The sequence below is a fragment of the Brachionichthys hirsutus genome, chromosome 20 (assembly GCF_040956055.1).
Source record: "Brachionichthys hirsutus isolate HB-005 chromosome 20, CSIRO-AGI_Bhir_v1, whole genome shotgun sequence".
Lineage (NCBI taxonomy): Eukaryota > Metazoa > Chordata > Actinopteri > Lophiiformes > Brachionichthyidae > Brachionichthys > Brachionichthys hirsutus.
The window spans coordinates 2,729,356-2,754,981 of record NC_090916.1 but is presented as its reverse complement, the minus strand read 5'-3'; the positions used below and the strand labels follow the sequence as shown (position 1 = coordinate 2,754,981).

Below are 25,626 nucleotides of genomic sequence, written 5' to 3'. Positions count from 1 at the left end.
TTCATACGCAGATACACTTTGGATGGACGTAAACACACTCAAGTGCATTAATGAGCACAGGGATGGAGAAACTTCACACACATCTGGCAGGCTGAAGAGAGAGAGCTGTAAACAGAGCTGAATCCCTCTCACAGCAACAGGAGCTGGTACCTTCCTCCTCATCCTCCTCGTCTGTCTCTCTCTGCGTTTGCACTTTGCACCAGTGTTCTCATTCTCGTTGGAGCGTCCTGACTGTATCCTCCCCCCCCCCCCCCCCCCTCCACCTCCTCTTTCAACAGCTCTCGTCTCCTCTTTGCATCACCAATTTCTAACCTCTCCCCCCTTATCACTGGGCATCGTCCTCTTTTGCTGTCTTTTACGCAACTCTCCCGCTTTCACTCTCTGGCAGTCTGTCCGTCATCCTGGGATCTACGGAGGCAAGTGGAGCGCCGGTGTCGGCCATGAAGCTGGTGAACAGGGGAAGAGGAGGTGGTGGCGGAGGAGGTGCTGGAGGAGGAGGGGGAGGAGAGAAGACTGCCTTTTCCTTTAAAAAGTGTTCAGCTTTTCAGTTTGTCAAGAGAAAGGTGAGTTAGGGTGACAAGCGCACCCCTTTGGGATGGATACACGTGCACATCGCAATCAGAGTGAGATGGGTTTTGGCTGAGAGATGAGATGTGATAGCCAGTGTGTGTGTGTGTGTGTGTGCGCGTGTGCGTGTGTGTGTCAGCGATGATGTCATTGTAAGAGCTAAGCTGCAATAATCAGGTGCAAGATTCAGCTCCTTGCGTGTTTACAGTCTGTGAGTGTGTGTTTGTGTGTGCGTGCTCGCAAATGCTGTTGCATTACTGAACCCACAAATGCCTGTTGTGGAGAAAACATGACATCATTGAGCTGTCCATGTTTCTACAGTTCAGGATCTACTCAGTCCATCCTGTGTTATACTGCAGTACTCTGTATTGTTTATGGTTTTATATTAAATGTATTCCATGCTCAGTGACTCTGTGCTAACATTTCCAAAATCAAATAAAGTGAAAATTGAATTTTGTGGAAATTCAATTACAGACATAAACATAAAAAATAAACAAAGTATAATAATAACGCTCTATAAATATTTGTTTTGTAATCAGGACATTTTTACAACTGCAGCCAATTGCCATCCAGTGACACCAAAAAAAACCTTCATTAAAATGATCAGTGGAACAGCTGTCAATACTGAAAGAGCATAAGTGCTTCCTTCGTGATCTGCCCTCAAAGCTGTGGTTATTATTGCTAGTAAGGTATTAATAAAGGGGCGTTGTTCTTGTTAAATACAACAAGATGACCAAAGAGATCAACCAAAGCAAAAAAAGAAAGTATGCTCGTGGCGATATTGTTGACCTGTACAGCAGGCATCATTAGAACGTATAGCAGGCTGACCTGGACTTAAAATGTTGGTGACGCATGTAGAGACAACCGTCATATTGTTTTGTACTGATATTCTACAGACCAAATGATAAAACCTAATTAAAATTGATTTTCACGATTACAGAGTTCTATAATTCTCGACAGCGACAAAATTGAAGTTTGCTGCAGAAAATTCTTTATTTACACTCAGAGAATATATTTTCTATTTTCTAATGTGTGTGTTAGTATCAGATGGTGCCCACTATGGTGAGCATCACTGGTGACTCAGCTGTTTAATATGGACAGCTTGTGTTTACAGACACACACACAATGTCTGTCCGGCCTGGTAAGAACTGCACAAGCTTCCTTCCATGCATCAGCATAGTGCTGCAGATCAGACTGAAAGCCTGGCGCTGCTGTTTCAGGGTTTATTTGTCTCTCTATTTGTGCCTAATAAGCCTAATCACATAATGGAGAGAGACCAGGAAGAGGGCTGCATTACGAAAATGAGTAAAGGAAACGGAAATATGAAATAAATGACTATGTATGTTAGTGTGCATGCCTGGGTTTGGAATTTACATTTCAGAAGGGACAGAATATGAGCAATATTTCTCCTAACTCGCTACCAGGATATGCAAAAGATGGAACATTGATCAAACGTAAAATTCTGTTTGGCAGGGGTAAATGGGATATGCAGTTTTTGGATGCAATATGTCCCTCAAAATTATAAACATTCATTAGATTTTAATCAGAATCAGGATACTTTATTAATCCCAAAGGGAAAGTGCTTTTTGTGCAGGTTTCACTGCTAGGAATGTTACACAAATCTATCAGTGAGGATGATATAGATATAAATATAAATGTATAATACGTATCACCATGTCTGGATCATCCATGTGAAGTGGGACACATAGGGAGAGACATTGCTGCTGCTCTCAGTACTGTGTTTAGTACTTGAGGTGAATACGGGTTAAGCTCCTCTGAATCCTCTCATCAGTGAACAAGATGTTTGCGGGTGCAGCGTTTAATCCATCAGATAATGCAGAAACATTTCTTCTTCTTTTTTTCAAAGATTTTGCATTACGGACAACAATCCTAATCCCACCCCTGCAGGGTACACACAATACATACACAGCCAATTAAAGAGGAAACACAAAGGGAAATAAATCAATAAAAAATAGTCTGTCACCTTTGAGGATAAATTTGACAGTCTGAAAGACACCCTGCAAGTTTTATTAGTGAATGACGGCAAATACTGTAAATACTGCACCACACTAGTCCAGCAGTCATATGTGTAATTGAGAATCAAGAGAAGGACAGATTGTTTGTGAATTGTATAAAAGACTCCAAAAGTTATGTGAGAGGATTTATCACTGGAGTATCTCAGTTTTTCTAGAGGTAGAAAAGCAAATACTTCATTTACCCAGCAAAGGACATGTGTTGGACTCGCAGGCTGCCGTTGCTGTAGGATAAGTCTCCAGGCTAAAAGTGAAGCTATTGCAATGGCACCTGTTTGAGATGTAGATGTCACAGGATTTGAGGAAGAGCAGTTGGGCTTTTTTCTTTTTTTTTTAGAAAAGGAAGCATAAAGATTCGGTAATTTCCATTTTCATTTCCATGGTAACCTAAGCATGGCATTGCCCGGTTCTAAATTATGTAATCCAATATGGAAATTTGAAGAGATTGGCTGCCCAATAATATAACATGAAGTTGGGAAGTGCAAGTCCAACAATTGATTTAGGCATTTGGAAAATAGCCTTTCATGCTCTTGGGACACCTTTTTTTTCCAGGAATTTTTTTTTTTTCTGAAATATGTGAATTCAGATCCTTCAAAAAAGAAATGGGAAGAAACAGTGGTAGCATTTGAAAAACACACAAAGATTATGCAAAGCATTTCTGATTTCAGTTTAAATTTGATCAAATAGCAAAGGAATAATAAAAACAAAACTGGATGTGCAACAGTTACGTGTACAACCCTGCTCAGTCTTGTTTTTTTGTACATCATGTCCCACTTCGGCTGGCTGGTCTTTGCTTTGACGTGCTGGAGTTGTTTTTCCAAGGCTGTGTTTCTTCAGACTCAACATGCCTTGACATGAATTCTGGATACCATTCCATATTCTGTGTGTGTGTGTGTGTGTGTGTGTCACACCTGTGTGGAGTCTATGCTACTGAAACACACAGGCTCCTGGTCTCAGTTTGTGTTTGAGAAATATTTGACCCACATGGCAGGTTTGGACTTTAAGCCACTGAAATGTTCTGACACACACACACACACATATAGGGTATTGTGGCTCGTGACAGTATTTTACAGAGAGACTTTAGTCACTGCAGGCGTGACGTCAGTTATTGACTATAAACCATGTCAAACAAGTCAAAGCAAAGAAAGAAAAATGAGACAGGACGTAATGAATTACTCCTCTTTGAGGGTGTCGTTAGGTTGTATGACATGCGATGGCAGTGTGTTCATGTTTGCTTTTGATGCGTGTGTTAAAAGTGGAACAGAGCATCAGAGTAGCTAGCACCTTTTGGAAGAGTTCCTCTCTTTGCACGTGTCCCATTTGAACTGATACGGTATGATATCAGGGATGACACTGAAAGCTGATCTCGCTCAGAAGAAGCAGCTGATGAGGCTGAGCGTCTGCATCTTTGTGAGGGCTTTAAAGACACGTATAGCAATGGCAGAAGGAAACTTGAGCTCAAAGGAGCCTTTTCCTCCAACCTGATTTAAACGATTTCCTCCCTATAGGTACGAAGATGGATGAGGAACCCCAAGGTGACTGTGGAGAAGGCCCAGGGGAAAGCCCTCCTTTATCCTTGTCCGAAGTGTCCACTTGTGGAGGATCTCTGGTGCTCACACTTCCCCTCACCTTATGGCTGCTGTCACTACAGTGGCCTGCAGGGTGGCCAGTATTACCACCAGGAGCCATGCTCTTCGTTTCCTGCAAGCGGGCAAAGTGGATATGATAAAAACAAGGCATGCAAGGTAAAGAGAAACGCAGGCGTCCCAGTAGCGCGTGTGTGTGTGTGTGTAGATGAATGTGTTTGTATTTTGTGCTTGTTCAGTAAGTCACACTCTATGACGCAAGCGAAAGGCGGGCCACATCCCTCCCACCAAAGCATCCCATTCCGCCCACAGAATATGACACTAAACTCGACTTTGCAAAGATTTAAATACACCAAGCTGAATATTGAATGAATGTGTTTAGACGGTAATAAACTCATGGAGAATATTTTTATGTTTGACATATGTTTGATTCAGTTACAAAATGTGCTGTTCCCAAATGAACTGCTTGTAACATCAGTTAGGAGAAATAATGGAAAACGTTGATGCAATCCCTCGTGAGGATTTTTCAGGTTTAGAATGGTGCATTCACACAGACGCTGCTGCTGCAGGTTATACTGTACTTGATTATGCAACAGCAATCATTAACCTATCCCTCGCCACACCGTCATTATTGTTCCTTTCTTTGTGTGCGCGTGTGTGTTTGTGTGTTTGTTCAATCCCAGGGGCAACAAGAGAGAATGAGTCATCACTGTCCCAGCTTGACAAAAACACATTGTACTCGATGTGTGTGTGTGTCTACGCGTGCGCTGACACCACAATATTGGTGTGTTCAAAGATATAAATCAGAGCCATCTTGTCGATCATTTCATCGTCTTTCCGACAGCCCTCGTCCCCATTTTGGCTTCTTTGGTCATCATACCCCTCTCTATCCCTCCTGTCCTGCCTTCATAGCCGATAGTTCTGTCGCTGATGGTGTGCTGCAGGGAGGTGGGGGGGGGGGGGGGTCTGTGGTGAGTCATAACCACGTTTCCCTGCATAGTGTGTGGTGCAGGTGTGTGACGTCAATGCCTATGTGGAGTTAAACAGCACCAACCTACAGCGGCTGCCCAAATCGCAAATGTGGTTCTTGATCCGAGACTCCATAAATGTTTTCTAGAATCTTACTGCATGAAGCAGCAGATGCAAAACTAGAAAAGCACTCATCAAGCGCAGGCCTCCACCAAGCTCCTCAGGCTCCCTATATTGTGATTTACAACAAAAATAATGATCTTATATTTATATTTTCTACATTTTTAGATTCCTTAACCATGACAAAATACCTTTAGCAATTGGATTCACGTTGATATCATTAATAGTTTAGACGTTATTCTCAAAAAATCACACTTTCAGTAATGGAAACCCCTATTTTTAAAAATAAATCTCTACAATATCCGCAATCCGGATCCAATCCTGATGAAATTCGGTGGCGAGATAGAGATCCCCATCCTAAAAGATTGTGTCAAATTCCATAAACATCTGTCAATAATCAACCATGATACTGATGAACACATTTTGAAAATCCATTTAGTGCAATGTTAACAAAAATTTAAAATCACCAAAATTGAATCATCTGTAACCTGGTATAGGATTCCCTAAAAAATATAATTAAGGTCCGTCCGTAACATTAGGATTCATGTTGCTAACAGACAGAGAGATAAACACCGGCAAAAACACAACCTCCTTGGTGTAATAAGAACCAAAATCTCTCCCCGTGTTAGGCTTTTTATAATTGCCAAACAAAAAAATGTCAGCTATCAGACATCGTATCCTGTCAGTACTTCCTGCGTACTTTACCATATCTCAGAACACTCTGCTCAAACATTTAACAACCCGGGCCCTCAAGTTTTGTTTGGCAACCTCTCGCAGGCCTATCAGCAAATAGAACAGAGGCAGAAACATGATGCCCTGTTGGGGGGCACCCACGGTTCCACTCTGATGCAAATGGGCAAAGCTTCGCTGCGGAATGTGTCAGCTTGTTAAAGGTAACTGTATCCGTCACTGTAACAAGTGTCTGAGTCTGAGACACTGTGTTAGGTGAGGTGATGCTGCCAAGTGGAGACGGTCACCTTTCAGCCTTAGACAGCCAATGCTCAGCTTACTCCTAAGGGTGCAATTAGACTGAGAATGCTCTGGGAACGTTCATCCGGACATGGTACTCTTCACTCTTGATGCTGACGCTGTCGTAAATCTACAATACTGTATATTATTTTACCCTTAAATTAGTCTTTCACCATTGGACAGATGATTTTGTCATAAAAACTCAGCTGCTTCTGAAGGCACAAAAGTAGTAATTCCTACTGCACGAAAGATGAGATGTTAAAATGTGTTTTTGAATAGATTTTAGGGAGGAATTTGTATATTTTACACCAGACCTTGGTTTGTGCAATATCAGGCTTTGCTTTTATGATATAGGGAACAACATGGCGAGTACTTCCTGTTCCCAAACTTTCCATTACAGATAAAAGAAAAAGTGAGAAATGTTTCTGCTGTTCCGACATTTTTGCTTGATATTTGATCAGCACTGCTTCAATTAAGACACGAAGTACTTCCTGTACTTGTGAACAAAACTACGCAGCCAGCATGGAGAGAAGTTACACATTGTTCGTTTTCACATACTGTCCACCTTGCAATGATGCAAAGCTCGTTGAAAATTGCCAAGTTTTCATTTTAAGGGGAATGTGCTTTTGAAACAGTTCACTGCTAACCTCCACCTCGATCCTGGAGAATCCATAGCAGCAACATTTTACAATGATTACAAATAATTTAAATACAAATGCCCTTGCCCCAGTGTCTTGAATGACCCTCAACCTGCTGCCACTGCTGATGAGTCTATCAGCAGCATAGCTAAAGGTAGACCAGCTTTAGGGCACTGACTCTATTATATTATGATATCCATGTCATACATTTATGACTTGCATTTTTCCATGTTGTAAAGAGAAAATAAGGAAGGAGAGCTGATAGCAGGGATGTTCAGGAAGGACATGCAATGAGACTGTGTGCCAGATATAATAATTATAAATGGACGAAGGATAATAAAAGCTGGAGAGGAAAAATGAGAGCTAGAGCATTATAAGGAGACACTGCCTGATGCATGACAAGAACTCAAAGGTTTATAAGTCCTCCTGATGAGGACAGTCTGCACTGTACACCACCAGAACACAGACGCGCGCATGGACGCGGACACACACACACACACACACACACACAAATCTCTTACATCGAGCTTGTACTCTTTTGGATAAATCAATATGAACTTTTGCCTACAACACATTGTCCTTGCTTGCTATGCTATCATACATTTCTGTACTTTCCATGAGTCACTTTAGTAACGCTTGAAATGCTAGTTTAAAGTCCACGGTTAGTAATGTCATTTTGTTTGCCCATGCAGGTTGTGAGCGCAGTGATAGCGCATATATTCAGAGCGCTAGCACTATTAGTTAATATTACAATACACACGCTGAATTATTATTTATTTGAACTGTATGTCTTTCTTCATTAGCCTATTGTTACTTTGAAACTTTTAAGACTGTAATTCCATAAGAACACTGTTTCTAAGGAATTAAGATGCAGGGTTGGACATTCTGAGCCTTCAAACAGTTACTATTACCGATAGTGCGGCGATTAATTTTGTGGTGTCTTTTATTGTTCTTTATCTCACCTCCTTTTAGGGACAAATCAAACTCAGTCAAGTTTTGGACAAACAGTTCTCCTAATTTCAGTTGCTTAATTGTTTGATTCTGCTCCCTCCTGACCTGTTTCTCAGATATTTCTCTATCTTGGTATAAACAGCAGCTTTCTCCTGAAAGGCCTGCTGCCTCGTCCTGGTCCCATGCATGTGCATCCCCCCTGTCCAGAACATCCCTTTGTGCAGGAGAAGAGAAGCTGCGATGAAAGTCCCAGCTGAAAGCAGCAGTACACAGAAAGAGGCAAAGCTGCTCATGCATCTGTTTTGCTGCAGAAAATGTGATTGGTGAATGAGGTTGGGCTCCGTGTGTTATGGTTTTTTTTGTCAGCGTCATGCTGGAACAATATGTTCATATGTACTCTTTAACTTCTCTCACACACTGCCAGCTCCAATGATCTGGATTTTTTTTTGCGTGTATTATTCTCCTGGGAGAAGACTCGAGCTCTCGTGTTCCTCCTCAGCAGTGACAGGGCCTGCCGGCTTCGCAGTGATTGCTAACGCATCATGTCAGGCTCAGTGAAGACAATGGCAGCCAGGCGGTCTCATGAGAAGTAAGCTGCTGATCCATCATGAAAAATCTGAGGGATTTTAGTCGGATCTTTACCCTACTACCAGCTAATATTTTAAAAAAACTTTGCTTTCTCCGTAATGCCAGATGGACTCTGATCACATGACCTCCTCCTGACTTGTAGTCCTATCTATGATGCGCCCTGGTTGTTCATTCTGGGAAGAAACAGTTCACTTCTTAAGGGAGCTAATGGTTCATGATTGTAGCATCAGAATCAAAGAACATTCCACTTCACTGGTGACCTTTCACTGGCTCTCCGCCACTGACGTCTTAGAGACAAGGACACGCACTCTGGGCTGCACTAATCGCCCTCGCAGACACTTTAGAGTCAAACTCGACGGTAACGCTTGATTTGTTGCTGAGTCATTCTAAATGTATGCATTGATACTTTCTCACAAAGGTATTCATGTGTTTCCGCGTAGTGAAAACCAGCCTCATTAACTGCAGGACACAAAGCAGCGTCAGACCCCTGATTGGCTGCAAGCCGGTTGAAATGGATAGCGAGGCTGCGCCGAATGAACCGGTGAACTTTGTCTCTCCTTCCCAACACTTGCTCTTTTCATCACTTGCCAAATAGGTTGGGAATTCAGATTCACCCGGCATTTGCCTTGAATTGGATTTCTGTCAAGCCTGTTGTTTTTTTCTTCACCCTTGTATCGCGAATAACAGGGAGATGAGAGCAACAGCCCACAAGGGCCAATTATATCATATACAAAGAGTTACACAGAGAGTGCTAGGAGACCAAACCCCTCTCATGCTTAACCAGGGGGAGAATACTTTGATTGAGAAGTTTGTGTTTGTGCTCCTTTTCAATAGAATATAATTTATTTTAGTTAAAGACTGCAGCAATTTATACACCTAGCTTAACCCTTTCAGTGCCAGCCATTTTCAGCTCAGATATATGCCGAGTGCCCCAGTTTTCACCCGTGTTGTCCGATTTTCCAATCCCCACAGAATATTCTTTACTATGACTGAGCAGAAAACGAAACATATCAACCGAAGGATCAAAGTCTCTTCTTTCCTTTCATCAGGAACAAAAAAGTGTGTTCCTACCATTTTCCGTTCCAGAGTGATTGGCCTTTGAAGAGAGGCAGATTGCAATGTCGGGGTTGGCAGTGAATGTTTGGGTTATATATAGACGTTATTGGCACTGAAAGAGTTAAATACCACAAGTCGCAAACTGCTTACGCTTCCACATTCTGTGCTTAGTCATGAACTTGGCGGAAAATCCAGCTTCGATTTAGTATCAGTTGGGCAAACTTCCAGCTTTTTCTCGTATCAAAACCTCAATTTCAAAAACTTCAATTTCATTGTGTGTGTCAGCAGATGATGACTAATAAAAAGCATTTCATTTCATTTCATTTCATTTCATTTCATTTCATTCATTTCATTTCATTTCATTTCAATGGAGTCGGCCGTTAAGTTGTTGACATCATCCATGCATTGATGCTCCGTGGTTAAAACCATGCTCTGTAGCCGTCATACAGTATGTCCCTGCCATCGCCGCATTGCAGTCGCTATTGAAAACAACTCCTATTTAAAAACATTCAAGCAACATTTAAATTAAGGACCTTTCCCATGCGTCATAAGTTAATTCTACTGTTTAGCACACACTTAGCAATGGAGAACTGCAAAACCTTAGTTTTATTTGTTCCAAAGACAAGCCTGGAGTAATAAATGTGGCATTTATTTTGTGTGGCCTCTCCTCTTTGCTCATAGCCGAACACAAACTACTGTTACTACTGAAATCAACCGTCTCCACTTCACCCTGTCCTTTGCATCGTCCTCCCCAACACCAGCCACTCTCATGTCCTCCCTCACTACGTCCATGTATCTTCTCCTGGGTCGACCTCTAGCCCTGTTCCCTGGCAGTTCCATCCTCAGCATCCTTCTACAGATATAGTCCCCGTCTGTCCTCTGGACATGTCCAAACCATCAAAGTCTGGTCTCTCTGATCTTATCACCCTTCCTTCTTAGCCTTCCTTTTTCTATCCTTAGCCCATAAAATAGAACAAGGAGCCCTTCTTCCCTTCCAAGGCTGATTGTGAGGGAATGTGGGAATTACTGTTGCTTTAATCTACCCTGAAAACCCAGATAATCCCTTCTTCCATCTAGCTGTGTTGCGCTGCTGAGTCCCTGCAGTGCCCTGACTATGCAGTCTGGTGCTTTCCATTCAAATCCTCAGCTCTTTTGAAACAGCTTTGTCCAGTTGTTTCCAGTTGAGCTGACTGGCTTCATAAGATCATCATGTAAGACGTTCTCATTTGATTTCCACTGCAGGTAAATTTATGGGATTCTGTGACTGACGTGTACGTCTTGGCCTTAGCGTGAGATGTTCCCTGGACTAAATTCCATTTTCAGTTTATGAGGTGAAAGGGCACATCTTACAGCAGAGGTCTGATGTTACCTAACTAACAGCAGGGACAGTTCTCTTAAAGAGTTACACCTTTTAAACAGATCAATGGTGAGGGTGAAGGGTCAGCCTAAAGACATCAGGGGTTAAAGTATGTCTGAATGTTCTGAAATAGCACTTTCAATGAATATGTAATCATTTTAATTTGCCAGTTTCAAATGTAATAATCAAACTGATTCGTTTTGGCTATACTACAGTTGCCCAGGATCAAGGCCCGTGTGCTTTGTCAGCATAATAACACAGTTTTAGGCTATGAAACAGTCAAGCACTTTGGTGCAATGATTACAGCAGACGGTGCTCGAGTAAGGACATGGATTCAATTCCCAATGGTTTTTTCTGCAAGTTAATAATCCGAAGCAGTGTCGCTACTTTTAGGATTAAGATTCAGGGCAATGGTGAGGAGTAAAATACTGATTAACGAAATATTTTCTCCTAACCTCATCCGGCTTTCTGAACTACAGAGTAATTTGGGATTACCCCACCAACAGGCCAGGGTTTCTCAAATTTGGAAAAATGATGGGCACAAGTCTGTGTTTTCAGTAATTGGAGTTGAGTAAACAAATATTCACATGCAAGGTAAAGTACACACACACACACACACACACATACCCAACCCTTTCAGGTTGTAGGTGCCAGCAGAGCAGCAGCCACTAACAGAGTCCTTTGAAATGACTGCAGTCACTGAACCGCTGGGCGCTCTCTGTGCCAAGGACACATCGACTTACATAACCGCCATTCTGGGTCACAGACGCATCCATCTACACAATGTGGCCTCCCCAAGATCTGTTTGCACCTTGAACTCATTTTCCATTTCCTATCAATCCCTCAGTCCTATCTCCTATGTTTGTGTTCAAAGGGTGTTTTTTCTTTTTCATTTCCATGATATGTATTCTCTCATTTGCATCACTTGTCATGTTTAGTGATGACTGAGAAGAGGCGTGGCAGGTGAAACTGTCAGGAGAGTGTGTCTCTGTGCAACCTCATAGTCGGGCATTCATTCCTCTTGTGCACTGCAAATGCAGTGGTCAAACATCTCACTGATGAAGCGATGATGCTGACTGAGGCTCTTTATTTACCGATCCGAGCCGCTGTGACGTCCGGCTGCTGTATCTCGAAATGCACATACTCTGAGTATTTCTGTTATCTTGGCTCATGATCTGCATCGGTGGCATTAAACTCATTGAAAACACTGCTTATAGATAATAGTAATAGTGCTCAAGCAGCACAGTTCATGCTCCAGAGGGAATTGTAATCCACAGCTATTTCAGACAAATACTTTAGAATGGTGCCGTTATGAAAGAAATGGGTCCTTATTGATTCGGGAAAACATGTCAGTCATGTTCAGAACTGCAACATTACTAACAGGTCAATAATGTGTGCTGTTTAAGATATCACCATATCAGTTCATATGCTGCTGGTATGCAAGGGACCCTTTCTTTAAGAGGCTGAGGTCTTTAATCCGTGTCAATTTAGGGCCCAATGAAAAACTTATCCTCACTCACAGGTCAGGAAGTGGAAGATGCTGGCGTGTCGTCATGGCGACAGCTCTGGTAAGCAGAAGGAAGCCGAGTCTGGTGTCCACTTGGGTGGCTGCCATTCCTGGGGGATTCATGCCTCACCCCTGCTGGCCAGCCCAGCCGTGCTGGAGTGCTCCATCTGCAGTGAGCCCTACGTGAGCTACGGCCCAGAGGATACCTGGCAGCCCCGTCAACGCACACAGGCAAGTACAAGCTATTTATCAATAGTTACAAAGTCCTCATTTAATCAAGAAATTATTTCATTGTATATTTTTAAGTGGATTTCTAGTGCCCCATTCTTTGGGGAACATCTTTTTTTTAAATAATCTGTAGTAGGTGTTAGCAATATTCAATTTAATATTGTATTTCCTCTAGAACCCCTAACCCCTAGGGCAATTTATTAAAATGCCTGTTTTTTATATAGTGGTTGAATTGAACCCCTGAAATACTATCAGTAAATGTGATTTAATACTACATGTCACAGAATTCTGAGGGCAGCAAAACAGAAAATATTGTCATGTTAGTAGATAAATCTGGCAACAATCCTCATTTAGCCGCCATTTTATGAGATGCAGAGCTTTTGGCCTGTTGTTCTGTTACTCTCTGCAATATTTCAACCTGATTTCCTGTCAACAAATGGTGGAACCAACATTTACCTTGTTTGGTTGATGAATATACAAATAAACTTATGCCGTCTCCTTATTAGTGAGTGACATTTATTGCACTTCCTGTAACTCCTTCATAATAAAAGTTCACTACTGTCATCCCATGATATTATTGTGACATTCAAAACCAATGAATTACTTTGCACCTTTACCATACTCCTACCAGAGATAACTGGACACAACAACAAATTAAAAAATCTGATCATTTACTTTGTATTTATGATGGGAAATGAGAAAAACAATTCCCGAGAACTACTTACTCATTTCTTTGCGAGAAAAGCTAAATATTTTTATCTTTATTCCTGTTAAATATAGTTATCTTATGACTCCCAGACGGGTCATACAGGCCTCCACCTCTCTATGACCCTTTCACACAAAAACCCTTCCTCCCACTCAGTCTCCCGTTGCCGCCGCACGAACCACATCAGCTTTCTGCCTGCTTCTCTAACAATAAATCCGTGGTGAAATATTTACACACATACACTAAGATGTTCACTCCGCCAGGTCTTTATACTGAATCAATAAACAGCAAGGAGAAGACCAAAAAAGGGAAGCATTGGCGATAAAGCTAAGATGCTGACGCTATAAGAGGATATGAGCGTGTTGATGAGCAGAGATAGGCTGCTGCGAGCTAACCTGAAATACACACACACACACACACACACACACACATGGCCAAGCCATGGGAGAATTCTGAGAGTGAGTTAAGTTCTCAGAGCTGCAGCACAGAATAACAAGCGACCCTTCAGAAAGCCTTTGATGAACAGCAGCAGTGATGAAGCTCTAACAGAACGAGGCGGCTGGTGTTGTGTGTTGTACTATACTGTTAGCGAATACATAAACATGGGAAGGACATGCAGGGGAGTCTGCATGGTAAGTTGTTGTTACTGGGACATTCATGCATGTTTGCATTTGTGCACATGATTTTTGCGTTGTTTTCGGAGCCCATCATCCCACCATAGAGAAATGGATGGACTTAAATGAGCAAACGTGGCAAGTCAAAGGTCAGCACTTTAACCAACCAGCTGCACACATCAGTACTTTCTAAGTGTACTATTCACCAGGTCAATACTTTGTCCTCTCCTACACATATCGAACAGATTGGGTGACTTTTCTGATAAAAATCCTGCAATAATGCTCACATTGAGACACAAATCATTAGCAGATCGCCACAGATTGCTTTGTTACACCCAGTATTTTACAGTACGCACTGTCGTGACGTCGCTCTATCACATGTGCTAATAGTCCCAAATGAAGTAACACCAGCTACTTTGTTTACCCTGGAAACCTGCTCCTAGTATTTGGAATCATGTTTATCAGTTTATGACTCATCAACATAATTTTGTTTTCCATGATGGCAGATCTGAATCACTTCTTCATCTACAGAGAGAATTTAGCATCTTTCACAGATGCATGAAATCAAACTGAATAGCTGCGAATCTGCACGATCCCAGCTACATTTTAGTGTCACCACTTCTTGCCAAATATATGCTCATTATAAGGGTCAAATTTGTTTTGTTATTATTACTGATTTTTTTAAATATATTTTAATGACACTGAGAAATTATTAAATAAAAACGTGTTTGTCACAATATTTCTGAAAGTGAGAAGGCAATCATCTGCAGCTCTTCACAGATCCACGTCAAAATTTCATCAACTCTACCTTGACATAAATCTTTCCCTCAACAAAATGTCAATAAAAGACTTTTTGAGACACGATAGATAGAAGATACAAGGGTCACGTGACCTCCTACAGCTCCTGCACACCGAGGGGTTAAAATACTTAGTTACTGTATCTCATGAAATCTCAGATGACCCTCAAATCAAACCTGTACAGGAATCAATAATAAGCATGATTATTATGGACAATTCTCCTCCACAACAAGAACTTCAGCCATTAAACCATGATGTGCATTTTACTAAAAACGCCTCAGTGCTTTTAAACGAGTATGATTTTGAATGCAGAATTGTGATGCATTTAATTTATTAATAATCTGATTTATCTAAATCTGATTTTTTTAAAGCGATGATTCCTAATTGCCTTGATTAACTTAGCTTTACATCACTCAGTTCCTCGGTAGTGTTGGTCGTTTAGTGAGCAGGATTCCTGTTCCTCTCCCGGTCTGAGCTCCGATAGATCAGTTTCACTGAGGTGCGACATCACCCTGACGTCATGTTGTTAGAGCGGCGTTTTCTCACCGCTCTCAGCCGAGGGCTGTGGTGATTCAAAGCAGACTCACCCTGGAAACACAGCCTCATTAAAACATCTCATGTGGAGAACCAACTGTAACCGGAGAGCGAGCGAGTGCTTGTCAGAGCCCCGTGTTTTTAGAAACGTTGATTTAGAGTTCTTTTACACACACACACACAAAAACATATTGTCTGTTATTGTCACGGCAGTCTACTGAATATTCCCTTGGTTTATACTCCCCTAAAAAAGGAAATGTTTTATTGTGGCCACTTCAACCAGATCTACTCACTACATTGTGGATCTACAGCCTGTATTGTTGAGTTTTTCCATCAAATCTGAGAAGAACCTGAAGACCGAAGGGCTGTCCAGTTCCCACAGGATGTCAGAGATTCATGATCATCAAATGAACAGCTTTCCCATGTGTGGCGTTTGCTGTCTGCCTGTAGCAGGGACTCATATAGATACTGCATATATATGTATATTCTAACAGGAAATTCAAACTTTGTATTGAGGAAAGCTGATGGGCTCCACCCTAAATATCTTTCCATCTGCATGTCAGTTGCGTTAACATCGTTTTGAAGTGATCCCATGTGTCCTCCCTATGCAGGCGATGGACCTGTACTACCACAATGAGTCAGACCCAGACAGCTACTGTTGGCCTGGCGACAACAGTAAGTCAAAACTAAGCCCATTGTTTTGCATTCCTCTACTTCTTCCCATCTCGCTGGGACTCCAGATCCCCTTCTCTCGTTCCTCTGCCGTCTATTTAACTGTATTTTTGTATCTTCTCACTTTCAGTTCAGAAATACCTCATCCTTAATTCTCCGTCCATTTTTCTCTTGCTTGTTGTTCCTGTTCTGCCGTGACTTCTTGCTGTGGGAGCAAAATGATTCATTCTGACACACACATACGCAATAAATTGCCATACCATACCACTGGGCTCTCTAATCCAAACTCTAAGCTCCGAGGATAATTACTGTTGCTCACAAACCAAGATTACTGTTTGTTATTTTGTGGAAAACGTCTTGGGAAGAGAAACAGTATTTACAGACACACTCCCGAGCGCTGCTCATCGCAGGCCTGTGTGTGACGCGATGAACTTTGCAACATCTGTTTGCTGCTCGCTGCGGCAGAAAGATAAGCGTTACTGTACTTGTTGCTTCGTGTCTCTGAGTCCAGTATCAGTTGATAGCCAATAAGTGAGTCACTTTCTCTCATGCCCTGCATTCCTGCCTCATCACCCTCAATGAAGTTAATGAACACTGAGCCGTGGTGGCTTCCGTCCTGAGATGCAAACAGGTTTACAGCCTGCGTGATTATAGCCCGAGTGTCGATCTTTGCTCTTCCACATAGAAGCTCCCTATTTAGCTGAATGCGTTTTCCCTTCCTTCACCATTCTTGATAAAACACTGCTCACCTGTGTCCTCCTGCCTTTCGAGCTAAACTCGCAAATTCATAAATACAACACTTGAATGTGCAGTGAATGCATCCTTAATCCATAGAAACACACACAAATCAAATACGCATCACAGCTTTGAGAAAAATGGGAGAAAGAGGTCAGGATTTACACTTAATGTAAATCCTGACCTCTAAATGTTATTTAGTCGATGTGTCATTGTTTGCTTTCATGTCCAGTCATCTCTCTGCTGTCGGTGAACTCACTGCCTTTTATGTCTACCGTAAGCTGTACTGTACTGGACTTTGATCATCTGGGAACTGTCCAATGCTGAAGTTAATTCCTAAAAGATTGTTATGAAACTCTGGAATTTACTAAACAAAGTGTGACCACACAGACACACACACACACACGCACACACACACACACACTATTGAACAAAAAAACACTTGACTGAATCACATAATTGGAAGATATTAAAATTCCGAAGCGGGGGTCTCTAACACCAAAAGTCACGTCATTTTGTTCAACTCTTGGGGTATGACCACAGATGTTGATGCAAGAGCAGCGCCCCAGAGGAGGTAACGAGTCTTCATCGACCCAGGAGAAGATACGCGGACGTAGTGAGGGAGGACATGAGAGTCGCTGGTGTTGGGAAGGACGATGCAAAAGACAGGGTGAAGTGGAGAAGGTTGATTTGCTGTGGCGCCCCCTCAGAGGAAAAGCCATAAGTACAGTAGTAGTAGTACTTGTTACTGTGGGAATAAAAATACTATTTGTACACATCTGTGCAAATAATACTTTTTAATGGGCAATATGATTTCAGTTTTTTTGCAGCTCGTTCCTTGCTTGCACGGCTGCAGGGTTTGCTGTGTCATGCTGTAGATTAAGTAGCTCTGAGGGTTGGGAGCATTGCAACCTGCTCCGTGAAGGGGTAATCGTGTATTCTTCCTGTGACGCAGCAAGGGAGAGGAGAGTGTGACACTTTGAGGGTGCGTTTATGTGTTTGTGTACATTAGTACAGGCTCTGTCAGTCTATTTGAAAGTTGCTTTTGCCTTCCAGCTCATGTGTGTGTATGTAAATCTGTAAAAGCTTGTGTCAGCTGACTCTGACTCTCTGTTTTGCTGACTGCAGGTGTGTGTGTGTGTGTGTGTGTGTGTGTGTGTTATAAACTGCAGAGTCATGCATGCACAAAGACGTCCTAAGAGGCCATGGGGATAAAACAAAGACCCGTTTTCCTCTCTTCCTCACGCACACATGCATTCTCTCTTGCATTGCAATCACATATAATCACAACCTTTTAGCAAACCAGGAAGTGGCTGTAATGCGTTTTCTTCAGTGTATTCTCAGTGGGGTTTTTATGTCATAGATGTGAGACGAGTGCAAATAAAGTTTGTTGCTTTTTGCTTTAAAAAGATCAACAGTCAGGACTTCCTCCAGTTTTTGTTGCTGGATGAACTCTGTGACTTCCTTCACAAACATGTTCACTCTCTAATAAAAGGTATGCTCACCTCTGCCCTAGCTGGTGCAAAAGTTCACAAGCCGCTTTTAAACCTGTTCACACTTGTCTCTTGGCTGACAACTTTGTTATTGCTGCAGCAACAAATTTGAAGCGTAGCTTTGCTGTGTTTTGTCAACAGCTGAATTCACTGAAACATAAACAATCTGATGCATTTAATGTAAATGAAATTAATTAAAGGCATTACATATTTAAAAAATATTTTTTTTTTATTAAACAATGTTAAGTGACTATATTTTGTATGATAAACTTTACTGAGTAAAATGAATGTATGGAGAGTTAGAAGGAACAGTGTGTATTTGTATCCTATTTTCGATCAATTCCAAAGTATGATCTTATTATAAGCAGCCGCAGCTTCCCCCCTCCCCGGTGGAAAACAGAGGCGGGGCGTCTCCGCCCAGAAACGAGAGGAAAAAAATTCTTCTGGATGAAAGTGTCCGAGGAGAGGAATGCGCTGTACTTTTATTACCTGCCTGCCGAGGAGCCGAGAGCGTTTCTCTTGTTATTCGGAAAACTAAGCATCCCTATGAAAGACAGAACGACGGCTGTGACTTGTAAGTAGGCTGTTTGTTCATGTGGGATTAACGGGGATGGCTTTCATCAGATGGACTCCTGACTGTGCAGATCGATCTCAATGTTATTGAGACATAATTTATGATAGCGCTTCATTTTCTAGCAGCTGTGATCTCTATAGTCCTCTTTAAAATCAACGCCCTCCCCAGTTTGATGTTGTTTGTGGCAGATCGAGGCCTACTTTGGGATGTATTTTTTTTTTTTTTCATGAAGGGGGCGCACTGCTCACCCCTTAATCCAGTACCCTGGATTAATGATTCTGTTATCTATGGAAATGCTCGCTGATAAGAGCGTCTCTTAAACGCGCCAGAGACTCGATGGCAGCTCTTTTTCCAACTTGTCGATCTCTGAACTGCTGCAGGCAGAAAACATGAGACTCCTTCGGATCTGAAAGGTTTGCTTGTGCTCTGAAGACTCGCTGTGCAGTTTTCGGGTGTCGATTGAGACCCCGAAAGATCAAGGTTTTGTTTGATCTTTGTGTGTGTGTGTGTATGTGTGCGTAAATTACTTGTAACGTCTGGCATTGTGCAGTTTTATCCATTTACTTAGGATTTCAGGATGGCTCCCTGATCTATATTTGCGTGCGCGCGTGCGTGTGTGTTTCGCGGCCTCAATTTATTTTGCTTTTTAAGTCTTTTTTTTTTTTTATTAACAGTACTTAGAATCCCCTTTAGATTGCGTTGGGTGACATTTTAACCGACTTCCATTCCGCCCGGGGTTGGATTGAAGAATGAGCCTTACATAACCGCCGACCTTGACCATCTCCCTGCCCAGATGACCATTTTCTTTCATTGTATCTTTCCTATAATGGCGCTGAAGTGTTCATTTGCCTCTGAGAGCATTGTGAGGGGGAGGAAGCAGACAGCTGATCGCTCCCTCCGTGGGAGCTGGACGCGTCCGTGGAGCTCTCAGTCTGTACTTTTCCACCACCAGCGGCGCGTCTTTTTTTCTTGGCGCCCTGCCTCCCTCGGCTCAGGCTTCCCTTCGCTGCAGGTCGATGTCACTGATAGGCTCGTTGGTTGGAAAAAAAGATGGATCTTTGAGAATGAGGTGGATTCTGATCAACTTCTGAACAGTTTGAAAACTTTTTTTTTTTTGACTCGTTCAAAGAGCCTCCACATGAGTGCGCACCAACTTGGCGTGCAACATCTGGATGTCATTGGCGTGCGTGATCTGTTTTCAGACAGCGTGACGCGTGGTGGGTTAAGTTAAGTGTAATGTCTGTGGAATTTCACAAGCATCTGCGCAAATAGTGCAAACCGGCTTTTCAGTCATTGGTGGTGAATACCTTTTGTAGTTACTTCCCCCCCCCTTTACGCAAACATATTTTGAGGTGCGGTAATGACGCGCTGGGGGCGCAACGGCCTCTGATTGGACGAGAACAGAATCGCTCGCCTTCTCGCTGTCCATTCAACAGAGAGAAATGTATGCCGAGGGGCACGCCCACCGGGTGGGGGGGGCGGCGCCTCCCGCCTCCCCCTGCCTTGGAATAAAAAGCAAAGACACTTTGGCATTAGTTCCAGTTTTCCTTCGGACAGTTGAAGAGTTCCTCTCATCATGACGATCATAACAGAAGCAGAGAAGTCCGGCCTGTCTTACTCTAAATCTCGCTCCCTAGTGGCGCTGGCCTCCGGTATGGAACCACGGCTCGACGTTTGAAGCGTAGGACATTTTTATTTTAAAATCTAAATGTTCATGGTTTTCCATTTCTCTCTTGCTTTGCAGCTTTTATGAAACAAAGGAGGATGGGATTGAACGACTTCATTCAGCGACTCGCCACAAACTCCTACTCCTGCAAACAGTAAGTGGGATGTGACTCATGGCCTTGTGCTCGACTCGGTGAACGATTGGGACGTAACCAGGTGTGACAGGCATTTTGTGCTCTGTGGAAACTTCGTGGACTCTTTTGAATTCCCAGATCAGAGAAATGAAGTTTGAACTCTTTTTTTTTTTTTCCAGTCCTGAAGTTCAATCTATTCTGAACTTGAGCCCACCGCAGGACGCTGAGCTCATGAACACAAACCCCTCCCCTCCTGTAAGTGCATTTGCAATCAGTCTTGATTTTGTATACATTTGACCGCACCATTTTGTCAATATTATGGCTCTAATGTCGTCCCCCCCCCCCCCCCCCCTCATCTTTACTCACTTCTTCACAGCCCAGTCCATCCCAACAGATCAACCTCGGCCCATCCTCCAACCCCTCGGCCAAACCGAGTGATTTCCACTTCCTCAAGGTGATCGGCAAGGGCAGCTTTGGCAAGGTGCTGCTGGCACGCCATCGCACGGATGACCAGTTTTACGCAGTCAAAGTCTTACAGAAGAAGGCCATCCTTAAGAAGAAGGAGGTACGCGCACGTGCTGACGTGTCTCCAACAGGAAACGCACAAACATACATTTGCAACAAGCTCTTTAAGCGCTCGCTGTCTGTGTCCTGCAGGAGAAACACATCATGTCTGAGAGGAATGTGCTGTTGAAGAATGTCAAGCACCCGTTCTTAGTGGGCCTGCACTACTCTTTCCAGACGGCAGACAAGCTCTACTTTGTCTTGGACTACATCAACGGAGGAGAGGTGAGTCCCCCTGGCTGAACTGCTGCCAAAAAATAAAAGATGCGACTGTGTGTGCAGAGGTGATGGAAGAAACGCGAAACCTATTTAAGGACAGCGTTATCGGGAGAGTTAGACCGAACAGATGCTTTAACCCCAGAGCCGCTCGTGATAAGAAGAGGTGGACGGACAGGCAGATGGGATATCCTGTCAGACGCAGAATACAAGCTGCGGCTTGCCGTCTTGTCTTTTATTCTCAAAAGGAAACGCCTCTCAGGAAGTCATGGGGTGGGTTGGAACAGCAGCAGAAAATTGGGGCCAAAATTAGCTGCGCCATTCAGTGTGTTTAATCAGGCTAATTTCCTGCGATTGTTGGCTGCGCAAGGACGGCGCTGATTACATTTGGGCCTTGTCCGGAAACAGGACGCATTTGCTCTCCCTCTACCCCTTTCTCTTTTCTTCTTCACTTTTCCTTGTACGCTGCTGCTCTTTCACTCTACCTTTGCCCTTTGTTTTATGTCTTCCGTTGCCAAACTGTTTTATCTCTCGCCTCCCTGCCTCCTCATTTCCTGCCGTCCAGGTCTCCTTTCATCTCTGTCATTTTTTTTTTCCCCCCTTCTCTTTTGCTGGGTCTGCTTATTAAGAGGTTTTATCTTTTGCTGCAACAGACACTTGTTGTGTTGAACCTTTTTCTTTTCTTTTCCCTTGATTCTCTATCTTCCAGTTGTTCTACCACCTACAGCGAGAGCGCTGCTTCCTGGAGCCCAGAGCCAGGTTCTACGCAGCAGAGATCGCCAGCGCGCTGGGCTACCTCCACTCCCTCAACATAGTCTACAGAGACCTGAAGCCAGAGAACATCCTCCTGGACTCCCAGGGGCACATCACCCTCACGGATTTTGGCCTGTGCAAGGAGAACATTGAGTCAAACGGGACCACGTCGACCTTCTGCGGCACGCCAGAGGTAAGGGAAAAATAAATAAATAAATTGTTCTTCTTTGTCATTGTTTTGTAATTTTCAGTAGCGTGATTATATAATCCTTCTCTCGCTACAGTATTTAGCTCCAGAGGTTCTGCACAAGCAGCCGTATGACAGGACAGTGGACTGGTGGTGTTTAGGCGCTGTTCTCTACGAGATGTTGTATGGCCTGGTGAGTAGCATTCATGCTATCCTCCCTAAATGTTTTTTCCCACATTTGACAGCGATTGAGATGGACTTGTACTCCAATGGTGAAGATGCATTTCTTACTTGCGTTTTTTTCGTCTTCTTTTTTGTCCTTTCCCAGCCTCCGTTCTACAGTCGCAACACGGCAGAGATGTACGACAACATCCTGAACAAGCCGCTACAACTGAAGCCCAACATTTCCAATGCAGCCAGACACCTGCTGGAGGGCCTGCTGCAGAAGGACCGAACCAAGAGACTGGGCTGCACAGACGACTTTGTAAGTGATGGGACCTGTGTGTGTGTGTGTGTGTGTGTGTGCAACAATCATATATTTATTATTTTGTGTGCCTCTTTGCAGATTGAAATTAAGAACCACGTGTTCTTCTCCCCCATCAACTGGGATGACCTCAATGCCAAGAAGATCACCCCTCCATTCAACCCCAATGTGGTATGTTCCATTTTGATTCTCTCAGTTTCTCTTTAAGTCTGCAAACTCAGTATTTGTATGTAGATAACTACAGGTAGGGTCCAGGGGCATATTTGAATGTGAAGTTTTCCAACTATGGAAAGGTGATTTTGCTATTCCAGCGTGACTCACCTCCCTTTCCCTCCTTCCTCCCGCCTACCAGACCGGACCCAACGACCTGCGGCACTTTGATCCAGAGTTCACGGACGAGCCGGTGCCCAGCTCCATCGGCTGCTCCCCAGACAGTGCACTCGTCACGTCCAGCATCAAAGAGGCTGCAGAGGCCTTTGTGGGCTTCTCCTATGCCCCGTCGATGGATTCCTATCTATAGGATTTAAACACAGTCCCCCCCCCCAGAGTGGACACCAAGTCTGACTCGCTGGACATGCTGTGCAGCATATCCATGGACTTGCATCTTGATCCACCTTATATTTCCTATGAAGATTTATAAACGTCTCTTAACCAGCCCGAGCATCAATCCTGTATCTTTAAAGAATACACACAGGTACACTCGTGTGCTTTCCACCCATCCTCTCCAGGAACTCTTGAATTATGATTGTCTTGCTACAAGAGGATGTCTGCCATATTCAAAAGACTTCATGCGGGTGAAATCCCTCTACCCTTCACATATTCGCCGACGCACAGATTCTCCTTCCTTTCGTGACGGACAAAACGGTCTGCAGCCTGAATTGACGATCTCTTACACAGTAGTGGAGATCCTTTGCACAGAGATCAGGCAGTTCGACCCTGAAGCCAACAAAGCCGACAAGCACACACACATCTTCTACTTTGTCTCAAGAGATGAAGACACTAACGGGCCTGAAAACGATTTATGTATGTAGCCGGAGATCTTTTGAGATTCCATCGAACCACCCGCAGGGTCCTCTCCCTGTTGAGTCCGAGTAGCTTGGAGGTGACAATGATTCTGGTGCTTTAGTTTTATTTAGTTAGTTATTTGAAGATGAATGTTACAGAGGAGAATGTCTTTGTTCTGTCTCTCCATCCGAAATCACATCTTTGGGTTTGTCTGTCGAACTCAGAGTTAGGTGGGAGCCGAGGGGGGGGGGGGGGGGGGGGGTGACGGCGTTCTAAGTTATTACACATGTTGTGACGTCAGAGCTCACATGATGTCTCGTATCTTCATTTTCACATGCAACGCCGGTTGAGAGATAGAAAGAGCGATCACTGCTGGCAGGTGAGAGAGAGCAATGTTTGGCAGTGTTTATGTCCTTCTGCTTGCCAGCTGTGTGTCTCCTCCTTCGTCTTCCATTCGCCTCACAATAACGCAACGGCGGCTTTCAGCCGAGCTGAACATTCCATTTTAATATTGCTGTAACGCAGTTTGACGTTATTTAAGTTTGTTTGTATATTTGGAGTAATGTGTGTAGTTTTATTGTATATTGAACAGAAAATAACTAAGAGTATGCTTAAAATATGTATATGTAATAATTCATGTTTAAATGTACTGTACATTGTAAAATTGTTCAAGATTTATGTGACCATATTTGGTTTGCAATAAAAGTTTAACTTTATTACATCTTATGAACTTGTTTTAAATTATTGATGGACTATGTGCTTCTTTTGGTCTATGTCTAAAATATGCAGTTCATTTAGATGTTTTTTGTGTGTGGGGGGGGGGGGGGGGCTTAATATTTCAAGTGAAGATCCATAAGTGTCCTAAGAAAATATACATGTTCAAATTAAAAATTCAAAGAACAAGGATCAAATGGTAAAAAAAAAAAAGAGTTTGAGCGCCTGACCATTGTGTAAGGTTGCTGACATGCGTCAGCAACCTTACACAATGATGATGGTGACGTCCATAATGTGTGTAGAGCTGGGGGCGTCTGTTTGTCACCAGACTGACTGATAAGGCTGCTACACATCCAAAGATATTAAGTCCCCCTATTCAGCCAGCTTTATATTACACAAGAGGAGCATTGATTCTAGGTGAATGAATAATAGAAAACGCAATACTGTGTCTTCGTCAATAGGAATACTGAATATCCTTCAGCGGGAGTTCAAGGTTGTGTCCATGGTTGATTGAGTCTATAAATTGTATGAGTGTATGGCTGCTCTAAAGGAGGCGAATGAATGGCTGACAGACCAAGGGGGTATCGTGTGGGTGGCCTTTGACCTCTTGCTTCCTGGGAAGAGGATCAAATAGAAAGGAATTCCATCTCCAAGATTTACATCACAAGAGGCCTGTGGAGAAACAAAGTCTCCCACGGTGTGATGTGGCCCACGAGGGCTGAAAAGTCAGTTAACACGTCCCAAAATGAAGGAGCAAAGTTGTTTTGTAAGTCACCACAGTAGGTCAGTGTCCTTAACTGATTTCGACTTTAGCCGTTCATCTATTTGAGTCAGATCTCTGACAGTAGTTTGAGCAAAACCATTTTCCCTCATTGTTCTCTATTAGGCAAATAGTTTGTTAATTAATGTCAGAAAAAAAGGGGGGTGGGCAATACAATTTGTAAAAAATTAATATAAATAAATAAATAGAGGACAGCTACACGTAGATGAAATGTGTTTAGCGTGCAATTGTTTTGCTATTATTAGAGCATTATTAGAGCATTACTAACTCACGGTCATGCACTGCCACCTGTTGGAAAACTCATGAATCACCCTCCGGTTTAGTTCGGGGTAGGGTGACCATCGTCCCGCATCGTGCGGGATTGCACAGCATTTCGATCTCAAATCCGGCATCACGCAAATTGAGGCTGTGTCCCGCATTTTAATCTC

The 25,626-nt window shown here is 43.1% G+C and overlaps 1 protein-coding gene across 1 annotated transcript; it reads left to right on the top strand.

Moving 5' to 3' along the window:
- The first annotated feature begins 440 nt into the window (after nucleotides 1-440).
- Nucleotides 441-24,420, top strand: sgk1 (serum/glucocorticoid regulated kinase 1). The gene is made up of 13 exons (XM_068753883.1): nucleotides 441-563; nucleotides 4,109-4,345; nucleotides 12,357-12,572; nucleotides 15,833-15,896; nucleotides 20,440-20,515; nucleotides 20,674-20,749; nucleotides 20,871-21,059; nucleotides 21,152-21,283; nucleotides 21,984-22,220; nucleotides 22,312-22,407; nucleotides 22,543-22,698; nucleotides 22,780-22,869; nucleotides 23,051-24,420. The coding sequence occupies exons 1-13, from the start codon at nucleotides 441-443 to the stop codon at nucleotides 23,216-23,218; spliced, it is 1,860 nt and encodes a 619-aa protein (XP_068609984.1). The 3' UTR covers nucleotides 23,219-24,420.
- The last annotated feature ends 1,206 nt before the right edge of the window (nucleotides 24,421-25,626 follow it).